Genomic DNA, 11,772 nt, shown 5'->3' on the forward strand with positions numbered 1-11,772 from the left:
ATTACTTCCCCTTTCCTTTCCTATACTGCCACTGCACCCCACCCCTCCAGCCCCCCCACCTCCACGAATGGCCCTAGAACCCACACAACTGTCCTCTGGGCACCCCCAGCTCCACCCCCCCACCCACCACCTCCTCCTTGTTGCTGTGGTTCCCCCAATCACCAGCTCCCAGACTCCCACTTCCACTCCTCCCCTAGCTCCAGTCCTATAACCACCCCTGGGCTTACCCTTCTAGCTCCAGACACTTGAAGTGAAATCCTGGGGAGAAAGTCACCCAAACAAGGAGCACCCTGGCTCGGGAGCAGACCCAAGGGGAGAACTATCTGATCCCCAACCCCACTCCCAAACACACTACAGGGAATGAGTGTCAGAAACTTCCGGAGACTCATCCTGAGCAGAAACATAGACTAAGGAGGGGAGCTGAAACCAAACTCAGAAACGAAAATCGGACATTGGACATCTTCCTGGAAAGCCAACAGGAGCAGCAGCAACTAAAAGACCTTATTACAGTGGATCTTTTTAGGGGGGTGATCAGGACCTTTTGGGTAGGGGAAAAGGTGGTTGGCCAGATACAGGGATCAGCAATCAAGTGTGAAGGATCCAGTCCAATGGAAGTGTTTCTTATACTCTAGAAGAAAAAGAACAAAGACGGAGAAGGGATCCAGGGATCCATCCGAGGGAAGGAAGTAGCCCAGTCTCCGACAAGGGGATCGTTGATGTAAGTGAATCCTCTATTCCTTTCCCATTGGGTACTAAGAGCCTAGATTGTACTGGAAGCTCTCTGGTCCCTTACTCCCAAGTTCAACCAAGGGCCATAAGGATTGAGAAGACCTAAGAAAAGATGGCTTCAGCTGGGCTGGAACTCTTGGGCCTGACTCTAGTGGTGTTGGGCTGGCTGGGGACCCTAGTATCCTGTGCCCTGCCCCTGTGGAAGGTTACAGCCTTCATTGGCAACAGCATTGTGGTGGCCCAGGTGGTGTGGGAAGGCCTGTGGATGTCCTGCGTGGTCCAGAGCACGGGGCAGATGCAATGCAAGGTGTATGACTCCCTCCTGGCCCTGCCCCAGGACCTCCAGGCAGCTCGGGCCCTCTCTGTCATTGCTCTGATGCTTGCTTTGCTGGGTCTGCTGGTGGCTATCACTGGAGCTCAGTGTACCACATGTGTGGAAGATGAGGTGGCCAAGGCAAGGATTGTGCTGACCTCGGGGATCATCTTCCTCATCTCGGGGATCTTAGTCTTGATCCCTGTGTGCTGGACAGCCCACGCCATCATCCAGGATTTCTACAACCCCCTGGTGGCCGAAGCTCTGAAGAGGGAGCTGGGGGCTTCACTTTACCTGGGCTGGGCAGCTGCTGCCCTACTGATGCTAGGGGGAGGACTGTTATGCTGCACCTGTCCCCCACCTCAGCCTGACCGGCCTAGGGGACCCCATCTGGGATACTCTGCTGCCTCCCGATCAGGGGCCTCCGGTTTGGATAAGCGGGATTATGTGTGAGACTGACAATCCGGCAGTCCGGACTCCAGACCCAACTAGGACTCTGAAAGTCAGTCAAGGGCATCTGATCCTATTCATCGGCCGAAGGACTCCTGGCTCCAGTGTGGGACTAGGCTTACCCTAATTTTATCTTCTAAACCCTAAGCCGATTGACCATTTCAATCTTAAAAACTTTTCCCCATGTTTCATTAACCCTAAAGGAAATCTTATGTCTTTATGTACCCTATTAGTAACTACCTCCTAATCTAGATAGAAAACCCTGCTTCTTTGTATCCTCAATATATTTCTTCCAATGCTGATTTCTCATCTGCATAAAAAAAGACTAACCCTATCTCAAAAAGTTTAAGTGAGATCTAACTGGGAGTGGATGGACCATAACAAGAACCTCTTTGTTTTATCCGTCCTCATTAAGCTCAGATCTACCCTTTTCCCTCCCAGAATCCGACAGGAACAAATTAAATCTCAGCCATCAAAATGTCCCTAAGCCCCTGGCTCTTCACTCCAAACCCCATAACTGGACTCAGTCTTCCTTGGTTTCAATCACCTGCTCTACTCTACCCTCTATGATCCTTCAGACCTTTATGATTTCAGAGTGAAGTGCTCTTACATGATCTCACGAAACCTCATGAGATAGTTAGGGCAAGTATCATTTTCCTTGTTTTACAGAGAAAACAAACCCAGAGAGGCTGTGACTTACCTGGTGCTCCCTAGGCCCCAGGGGAAGAGCTGGGATTTCCAAGTCTTCTGCCTTCTCTAGGTTCACTGATGGCATATTCCCACTCCACTCTCCAGTCAGATTCTGATGGTGGATCCAGCACTTCTAGCCACAGTCCCCATGGAAAGTACAAAAAGCACCTAGCCTCTCCTTAGAACAAAGTCTTGGATATCTCAAGTACATCTAGCCCTGGTTCCCACTTGTGCCAGGCTGCACTCCCAGACCCACCACCAGCTTTTAGGCAAAAGTTGTACCTTTGCCAAAGACTTCAATTTCCTCTCCGTGGCTAGAAGCCCAGCTATCCGGTCACCTAGTTGTCCGGACCCAGAAGCATCAGCTTCCAACTGTACCTACAAATGGGAATAAAGGAAGTGTTTTCTAACTGGCCTCCATCTGATTTATATGTGGGGTTTGGGTGGGAGGGTAGGGGACAAAACATACCATTTGCAAAGGCAGACAGATCTGATACCCCAGCCCCAGAATACTACTCAAGGGTAATCTCTGCTTTATAATGTCAGGAGACTGGCCTTTGGACTGCATGCCTGTAGAGTTTTTTTCAATCCTCTCCTCCCACCATCTCAGGCCCCTATGCCCCCTTCAGCCACCCCAAAGTCAAGCAGTCTCCCACAAATAGGGAACATCATCATTTAGCAAGGCACATTTTATTCTCTAAAAACTCCAACTATGGAAACTCCACAAAAAGAGACAGGGAAGGAAGGCAGGAGCATGGTGGGAGGGTGGGAGAGATGCTTGCTGGATTCTGGATTAGAAAGAGGATGTTAACAGCAGGATGCAAGAGCCAGCAGGAAAATCACTTTCTGCCTTCTGGGAGTCCAGGAGAATCATAGTAGCTATCACAGTTCCCATGGAAACCAAGAAAGGCTAGTGGAATCTTGGTGCTCCTGTTTTCCTGAAAGTTGGGGATGGCAAGGACAGAGCACACTGAAGAACTTTGCACTTGACAGGGTTAGAATTCAGTCCCACAACCAAAGAGTGTTCAGGCATTTCCGGAGAAATAGTGTAGATCTTTGCAGTATCCAGGAAAAGATGCTGGAGCTCTTGGGCAGGATCTCTGCAGCTCCTTATCCAAGGACGTCTGGAAGACTTTGCATCAGTAGCAGCAGTAAAGACTAGGAAGGGATGTGGAGTCATCTTCTTGGCTCAGTCATCCAAGGGGTTAAAAAAAAAACAACTAAAACTCTCAAGACTGACAGGGGTCACCTGTAACTTCATCTTGAGAGGGAAAGAGGACCTCCCTTACCTTAGGGAGTCATTTGTTACCTCCCTCCCCCCTTTCCAGATTCACACATAATTCTTGGTCGGGTATTCAGAAGGACCTCGGGAGCCCCCTGGGGGAGGGGCAGAAGCAGAGTATCGGGCCACATAATGGCTGGTGCCCCTTGAGCTGCTGGAGGGGCAAGTGCAGCACAGTAAGGACCCACCTAGTATAAAAAGGCTTGCAGATGCCCAGCCAACGTAGAGGCTATGCCCCAACTCCCTTTTCTGAGCATCAGCAACCAGGGGGTTGTAGAAATTCTTGATGATCACATGGGCAGTCCAGCTCACAGGGATCAGGACCAGGACTGCTGAGATGAGGAAAATGACCCCTGAAGTCAGTACTAGCCGGGCTTTTGGTTCCTCATCTTCTATACAAGTGGTACACTTGGCCCCAGCCAGGTAGACCAGCAGGCCGACCAGGGCCAGAAGCAGAGCAACAACCATGAGGGCTCTGGAGGCCTGGACATCGTGAGGCAGAGCCAGCATGGAATCATGAACCTTGCATTGCATCTGGCCAGTGCTCTGGACCACACAAGCCATCCAGAGGCCTTCCCACACCACCTGGGCCACTACGATGTTATTGCCAATGAAGGCCGTGACTTTCCACATGGGCATGGCACAGGACACTAGGCCTGATATCCAGCCCAGTACTGAAAGGATGATGCCCAGGATCTGGAGGCCAGCAGAAGCCATGGCTGGAGGCTTAGAGAAGACCTGAAAGAGTAAAGAGAGAAACAGATTTAGGACTGGCAGCCTCATCTTCTTTGGCCTAATCCTGAACCAGTCCTAAGCAATCCACATTTAGGCTCACCTACCTCACCTGGTCAGTCCATTAAACAAGAAGCCCTTACTAGGTAATTTCATCTATGGGACACAGCCTCCTATTATACAGTGCAATAGCAAAAAGCTGTAAGAATATGGTGTAAGGAGCACAGGATTGGACTTCAGGATGCCTGGATTTTAGTCCTCAATCTACCGTGAATTAAATTAACTAGCTGTGTGACCTCAGGCAAACAACCTCTTTGAATCTCTGACTCCTCCTTGTTAGGTGGATTGGAAGATCTCCAAAGAGAACCTCTTACAGACATTTGAAAACTGGGGAATTCATAAACTGGAAACTTAGTGCAGGAGTAGGGGAGAATTAGTTGCAGCTTTCAAAGTCTGAAGCTTAGAACCTTGGAAATGAAGCATGAAGATTGGAAAAGCTAACCAAGGCAGGAACATGCCTGAATTTCTTTCTAAAAAATCAGCCTCATCACATTAATGAATTTTCCTCTTTGAGAAACCCTTCACTTTAGCCTCAAGCCTCTCACCTCAAACTTGACTCCAGACAACACAGGAATAGGTATCTATGTGTAATCCTCATTCTCACTGCTGAGTCCCAAGGCTGTGCTTATCAAATTAACTAGTTATTTCCTTAGTCTCCATTGTGGAAGGAGCCAGTGAAATCTGGGTTCTAGTTCCGATTTTACCCTTGGCCTAAGTTACTTCTCTCTGGGTCTCAGTTTCCTCTTCTGAAGAATGAGGGGATTAAATGCCCAAGTTCTCTTCTTATTTTGAAGTGCTATGCTCAAGTTTCACTTCAGTTGTACCTCCCTCATTCTCTGATCTGGTCACTACTATTCCCTTCCCTCACAAGAGACACAGAATTAATTGATTTGCCTCACATATCCGACAATAAGTGTGGCACAGAGATTTTTTTTGTGCCTAAATAGATTGAGGATAAGGATGGTCAGTGGAGAAGGAAAAACCAAATTCTACCTATTGTCCTCTATATCCCTTCCCAAAATAGATTCTCACAGTTGGAAAGGACCTCAGAGGTCATCTTGTTCAACTTCCCACCCCATGCAGGAATCCCCTCCACAATTGTCCTGACAGTCAGCCAGCTTCTTTGTGGGTATCTCCAGTATTGCTAAATCACAAGGCTGCTTGGTTCACTCTGCTGCTGTTTTCCAGACTCTTCCTCGATTTATTTGCCTCACTGTAATTTCTACCCATCTGTCTTAATTCTACCTACCAGAGCAACAGATTATGATATATATATAATTGGGCTCAGGGTCCACCAATACCCCAAATTCAGGTGATTTTCCACATGAACTCCACTCTGGTCCAATTTCCCTCATTTTCCCTCATATAGTTGTTTTTTTTAAGTGCAGAACTTAAAAGTTATCTTTGTAAATATTCAACATTTTAGTTTTGGACCTAGACTGTAGGTGGCATTTCTCTTCTTTCCCAGCTGGTTCCTCATTGATCTTCAGCATTTTCAGTCCCTCTTAATTCAGAGAACGGAATTCTTTTAACTCTGAGCTAGGTTTAGAACAGGTACCAAAACAACATACTCAGAATCTCCCACTTCACTCACCCCAGGGCAGGATTTGGGACACTCCCAGGTCGGCAACTTAATTGACTTTATCTACTAAGAAAGACCTCCCTCAATGTCCCCCTCCCCCATCAAGTCTCTCCTTTCACACACAAGTGCCTCCTCCCCCACCCCAATCCTAAAGAAGTTTCGGATCAAATCACTTCTCTACTCAATAACTTCAAAGGCTCCCTACAGCCTCCAGGATAAAGCTCAAATGCCTTAGTCTTAGATTCCCATACTCAAGAGCCACCCCATCAACCCTAGGCCCTCCCCTCCCAGCCCTATTCGTTCATCCACTTACCAAGGCCCTACTATGTGCCAAATCTCGTGCGCTAGGCAGGGGCCACACAGAGATTAAATACTTGGTTTCAGCCCCCCGGGGAATTTTAAATCTGCTCTACTTCCGCAAAGTTCCCAGGGCCAGGAATGTGTCTCTCCCCCTCCCCCAATTCTACCTGCAGAGGCACTGTAATATAGTAGTGGGAAAAAAACCCACGGATATGGAGTCAAATGACCTCAAAAAGCTCCTCAGACATTCCCTTTCTCTGACCCCTTCAGTTTCTTGTGAAATAGGAGCAGTGGGCTGGCTAGCTGAGTTCTAACATCTCCTCCAGCTCGGAATCTCAGGATATCTTATGAAGTCCCTTTCAGGCAACTTCAGATGCTAACTCCTCCACCATGAAGCCATCTTTGATCCCCAAATGTGAGCCTTCCCTTTGCTCAGGAAACTTTATTCCCAGTTACATCACTTCATACTACCTTGCACCACAATGATTTGGGGTCTTTTTATCTGCTCTCTTCCTTCTCCAGCCCTTCTTGCCAAAATTCCTTCTTCAAAAATCTTCAATGGCTCCCCATTGCTTCTAGCATTGCCAGACAAACAAGTCTGGCATTAAAAGTCTATTTCCCCACTGAAGGCTTTTCTACTGACTGGCTAGCTCCCATGCCTGGAATGCACTTTCTTCCAACTCTCAGAATCCTTAGTTTCTTTCAACAATAGCAAATTGCTTGGGGGGGGGGTGGAACCTGTTAGCGGAAACCTTTTTCTGCTCCTTCTTATTAGTTCTCCTCAAACTATCTAGGTTTTACTTAGGAAACAGTTGAATTCCCTATAGAGAATACCCAGACCTAAAGAGCAGGGACTCAGATTGAGAAAGAAACAGCAACAATTCGAAGCTTAGATGAAACTACAGATCCTTCCTTTTTTCAAGGATCCCCAGCACCTACCATAGACCTTACACGTGGTAGGGATCATTGTAACACTTGTTGAACATTGCGGAAGTGAAACTCCAAAGTCTTCTTTTTCTTTTTTTCTCCCAACTTCCCCAGACCTGGAATTACAGCCCTTTGCATATAACTCACTTTTCTACATTGACTCAATTGATCCCAAGGCAGGAAGCATAAATCTTCCCCGAGGTTATAAAGAAGGAAGTCCATTAGAGATAGAATTAGAATCTAGGTCCTCTTGATTCCAGGATCAGGGCTCTTTCTACTACACAGTGCTTGAAAAATGAAATGATTCAGCCCCGCAGCTCCGGCTGTGCTTCTCCTGTGCAGCTACTAGATTCTTTCAAAGCTCAACTTAAATATTGACTGTTAAAGATATTTTTGGTGAGTCTCCCAGCTGCTAGTGCCTCTTAAAGTTAACGGGCATTTACTGTACCATCTCCCTGAGAGAACTAAAAAGCTCCCAGAGGACAGGAACTGTTTCATTTTTGTCTTTGCACTGGCAATGCCTGGCACATTTGGTAAGTTTAATAAATCCTTTTTGAGTTATTTTCTACCCCGGGGATTCTCTAGATGCCGGGCCTTGGACAAGTTACTTGTTCTGTTTGAGCCTCAGTTTCCTCATCTGTAAAACGAAGCAATTGTTCTAAGTCATCATCGGTTCAACAAACGCTAATTCCAGAATACCAAGGTCCGGATCTGTATTCATTCCTCGTTTGGCCCTGGTCTTGGGGTAGCCCCTGGAGACCTGAGCCTAATTTCCAGGAAATTTCTCCGCCCCCCACCCCCAACAGAAGAGATTAACTCGGGGTGCAATCATCAGGTGGTTTTACCGGGCCAGGTGTAGGAGGGGGGGTCCAGGTAAGGGGAAGGGGAGCTCGTGGATCCTCCCACTCTACAGGGGTCGGAAGGGGCGGGCCCCAGGCCAGAGCCCACCGACCTTCTGCAGCAGCAAGAGTGGCCCAGTCCGAAGGGTAAAGGGTGTGCGGGGTGGGGGGCGGGAGATGGGTTCGGGCCTTTTGTCCCGAGAGGGGGAGGGGAAGGTTGGTTTTTCTGGAAATTTAGAGCAAAGATCAACGCCTCCACTCCCATTCTAGGAACCACAAGGAACTGGGGAAGTCCGGTCTTGCTTCTGTCCCTTCGGGACCTGGGAATCCGAACCGTCTAGCTATTCTTCAATGCGTGGCCGACTAATGTCCTCCTGACCTAAAGACCCGTAATGACTTCACTAGGACCTAACCCCGAACATCTGGCCAGGCTATTCCAACCTAGGACCAAGTTTTGGACTCTAGACCTGGGGGCTCCTCCATTGGACCCAAATAAAGTGGCTCTCTAATCCTGAACCCTCAGCGTCCAGCTCCTAGCCATGGTGGGTGGGGTGGGGTGGGTGCAGCCTCCTTTCTGGTGGGAAAAGGGCCAGCGTCCAAAAACTCACCTGCCTAGGAAAAGAACGGGTGCAGCCAGAGAACAGGGTAGAGTATGGGGAAAGGGGGCGGAGGCGGGGGTCTTAAAGAGGCCGCGAATGCCCCCGTGACGTCACTGGCGACCCGCCTCCCCCAGGGAGGGGCAGAGACCCCTGCCCAGTACTCAAGCAGCTGGGCTTCCCGAGAGATCCTGGAGATGGGAAACTAGAACTTCGCCCTTCTCTGAGTTGAGGAACCGCTTAGTTTGAGGCTATGTATGAACAGGGGAGGTGTTGGGGGAGGGGATGGGAGGGGAGGGGGGTGGAAAAAGATGCAACCGGTAATTGGATGGACCTGGATGCCTGGGTTCTGGGAGACGAGGGGGTTTGGCAGGTGCTCGAAGCTTTGGGGAAAGGGGCACCAAGCCACCCGAAAGGCTGAGCCGCGGGCATGAGTCTGAGAAGCGACTCCGGAACGACAGTGGGCACTCGAGACACCTGGGTTCACTTCGGGGGTCGAGAGCTGGAGCACTAGGGACTGGCAGTCGGGGCACTGGTCGCCACCACTGGAGGCGGGGTCCGGGCTGGGACCGCCCCGGATAGGGTGGGCGGCGGGCGTGCCTCGCAGAATCCGCGTCCCGGCTCAGAACGGGACCGGCCTGGGGACGTACACCATGGCTCTCGGACCGCTAGTGGTACTGCTGGCGCTGACCGTGCTGAGACTGACTTGGGGGGAGCCAGCCTCAGGTAATGGGATCGCCTGGCCGGGGGACGCCGATACCTGCCCGGGAAGTGGCCGGGGGTGGAAGACTACCCCAGGCGGTCTCCTGTGGGTGAAGGGGAGAAGTCAGGGTGGACGAGGATGACTTTGGGGCACGCCTCCCCAGCGCACTTCCGAAGCTGGGGTGCTGGAGGAGAAAGGAGACCCCTGGACCCTGCCCTACTTGGCTGAGGGTGGGATGGAGGGGGGCACTCCACGTGGGCATCTCCGACCCGGACCGGTGAACACCCCGCCTCACAATGACTTCACGCCCCAGTAATGTGAGGAGGAGGGGGGGAAGGGGGGGGTTGTCGGCCCAGCTCCCGGGACTGAGTCACAGACTGCTGGAAGGAGGGTGGGGGAAGAAGAGTTGGACATCTCCTTTAACACCGCCGACCCCCCACCCCCCTCAGTCCCCTTCCCAAACTACGGTGTCTCCGCAGAAGCCGTTCCGCCGAGCTTTAAGGACCCAGGCATCCTGCTTTCTCAGCCCTTCCAAATCTAGCTCTTTCAGAACCCGAGAGTCCTGCCCCTTAGGCCTGCGGTCACCTGTCTGGAATGTCGGGGGGGGGGTGCTTGGGGGCTCTGATGTCTGGCTCGTCTGACTCACCAGAAACTAGAGCTCCAGCCCTGACCTCAACCCCCGGAATAGCCCTGACCTCTCTCTCCTTACCGCCCCCCCCCCAAGCCATCCTGGGGAGAGAGCATAGGAAGTTCCTTTCCTCAACTTTCTCCCCTTCTTTTCCTTCCCAGCACCCTCTCCCTGTCCCCAGGGCAGCTCTTGGAGCCCAGATCTGGACAAGTGCATGGACTGTTCCTCCTGTCCAGCTCGACCCTATAGTGACTTTTGCCCTGGCTGTGAGTGAAAAGGGGCTGGAGCTTTTTGGGGGGAGGAGGGAGGACAAGGTTTGAGAGAACGGTAACAATTAAGGTGTGTAGACCAAATTTGAGAGGAAAGTAGGCTGGGGAGCTAGGGCAGCAATTTTTTTTTGATGGGGGGAAGGTGGGTATTTTGGAAGCTAGTAGCAGAATTGTGGGTTTGGGACCTTCAGTGACTTTATTCTTCCTTTCCCCCAGGCACCACAGCTCCTCCACCCCCTTTTCCTCTGCTGTGGCCAGTTTTGGGGGGTACACTAGGGTTGATGCTCATTTTAGGGCTCCTTTCTGGCCTTCTGGTCTGGAGACAGTGCCGGCGGAAAGAGAAGTTCACCAGTAAGTATACAACCTCCCTTCTCCTCTTTAGCTTTATATATGTTGTTACCTGGAAGGGTCCTAATATTCCCATCTGCTTGGCTCCTAGCCCCCATTGAAGAGACAGGAGGAGAAGGATGTCCAGGCACAGCTTTGATCCAGTAATGGTGAGCCCCTTTATCTTTACCAGCCTTGGCATTGACCTAGAGTCCAGCCCACTTAACTCTACCTTATACTAGACATGGTACCCTAGACTAATACTGCCACACAAAGCCCATTTCCTTTCCTGGGCCTTAGATGGGGGAAAGGGTAAATGGGACTAGGACCTTTCTCTACCCTGATTTGTGCCCCTTTTTTACCCACATTCACTCACTTGGCCACTACTTAATACCTACAATGCATTTTCTAATTCACTTGGGGGTTCGGGGGAGGGGAAGGATGAGGTATGTTTGTATGTTTGTCCCTGCCCTCAAAGACCTTACAATCTCACTCTCTTCCTGACAGATTTGGCCTGTTCCCAACTTTGTCTAGTTTTGAGGGGATCTGACTTTCTCGGTGTTCCCGTTCTCCAATGAGATTCCCCTCTCACACAAACATTCTTCTGACTCTACATTTCTCTTCATATACCCAGGAGAGAAGCAGGGACTCAAACTTGGGGTCTTATCCTAGGACTGCTCACTGGCTGAAGAATGCAACATTTGCACAATTGAGGGGTGGGGGGTGTTTCCCCTCCCCCAACAATCACACTGCCACCTCCCTCCCCTGGCAGCACTAGCGGCTCTGAGCCAAGAAAATACCCCTTAAATCTAGGAGGACAGATATAACACTCAGGACCTTGATTTCCAGTCCTCTCAGATGTGCTGGGACAAGGCAGCTGTATCTTGTTGGGGGGCAGGGTACAGTGCTCTATCCCCCTAGAGTAGGGGCTGGTCCTCTAGGGGAGCTGGCCCTGGGTTCTTCCCCCTCTGGCCAGCCCACAAGGTAGGGGAGATATTTATTTGGGGGAGCAAGGAGGGAGGGAATAGAACATGTATAAATAAAAGTTATTTTGATTTCAAGTTTGGTTCTTAACTTCATTTGAGTGGAGAGGTAAGAGTCCCATCTTCCCTTTGGTACATAGGTCTGAACTCAGTCTCCCTCTAACAGAGCTGGGCATCTCCATCCCCCTTTTTGGCAGGTCCCCAACTGTTTCTCTTGCTGGAGCAGGGAAGAGTTTGTGTGAGTCAGCCGGGGGTGGGGGCGGGGCTCTGACTCACACATTCTCAATGTCTGGGCGGGTCTAGCCCTGACTCGCTTTCCAGGGAAGACTGAAAGGAACCCTGGCATCTGTCCCCTCCGGCCC

General features: G+C 50.5%; 3 protein-coding genes across 3 annotated transcripts; 2 read left to right on the plus strand and 1 right to left on the minus strand.

Annotated features, from left to right (window-relative positions):
• The first annotated feature begins 841 nt into the window (after positions 1–841).
• CLDN9 (claudin 9) lies at positions 842–1,495 on the plus strand. The gene has a single exon (XM_036738860.1). The coding sequence runs from the start codon at positions 842–844 to the stop codon at positions 1,493–1,495; it is 654 nt and encodes a 217-aa protein (XP_036594755.1).
• A 1,350-nt stretch (positions 1,496–2,845) lies between these two features.
• On the minus strand, positions 2,846–8,750 carry CLDN6 (claudin 6). Its single transcript, XM_036738861.1, has 2 exons — positions 8,513–8,750; positions 2,846–4,202 (listed from the first exon to the last, which is right to left on the minus strand). The coding sequence occupies exon 2, from the start codon at positions 4,179–4,181 to the stop codon at positions 3,513–3,515; it is 669 nt and encodes a 222-aa protein (XP_036594756.1). The 5' UTR covers positions 4,182–4,202; positions 8,513–8,750; the 3' UTR covers positions 2,846–3,512.
• A 222-nt stretch (positions 8,751–8,972) lies between these two features.
• TNFRSF12A (TNF receptor superfamily member 12A) lies at positions 8,973–11,488 on the plus strand. Its single transcript, XM_036738862.1, has 5 exons — positions 8,973–9,226; positions 9,993–10,097; positions 10,317–10,451; positions 10,540–10,597; positions 10,935–11,488. Exons 1-4 carry the CDS (start codon positions 9,154–9,156, stop codon positions 10,593–10,595), a joined length of 369 nt encoding a protein of 122 aa, XP_036594757.1. The 5' UTR covers positions 8,973–9,153; the 3' UTR covers positions 10,596–10,597; positions 10,935–11,488.
• The last annotated feature ends 284 nt before the right edge of the window (positions 11,489–11,772 follow it).

The sequence above is a fragment of the Trichosurus vulpecula genome, chromosome 9, assembly GCF_011100635.1.
Source record: "Trichosurus vulpecula isolate mTriVul1 chromosome 9, mTriVul1.pri, whole genome shotgun sequence".
Classification (NCBI taxonomy): domain Eukaryota; kingdom Metazoa; phylum Chordata; class Mammalia; order Diprotodontia; family Phalangeridae; genus Trichosurus; species Trichosurus vulpecula.

Bases quoted from the DNA above. Each gene is read 5' to 3' on its own strand.
- TNFRSF12A (XM_036738862.1), top strand. From the start codon at position 9,154: ATGGCTCTCGGACCGCTAGTGGTACTGCTGGCGCTGACCGTGCTGAGA. The intron at 10,098-10,316 runs GTGAGTGAAAAG...CCTTTCCCCCAG, and splicing joins TAGTGACTTTTGCCCTGGCT to GCACCACAGCTCCTCCACCC. The intron at 10,452-10,539 runs GTAAGTATACAA...CTTGGCTCCTAG, and splicing joins GCGGAAAGAGAAGTTCACCA to CCCCCATTGAAGAGACAGGA.
- CLDN9 (XM_036738860.1), top strand. From the start codon at position 842: ATGGCTTCAGCTGGGCTGGAACTCTTGGGCCTGACTCTAGTGGTGTTG.
- CLDN6 (XM_036738861.1), bottom strand. From the start codon at position 4,181: ATGGCTTCTGCTGGCCTCCAGATCCTGGGCATCATCCTTTCAGTACTG.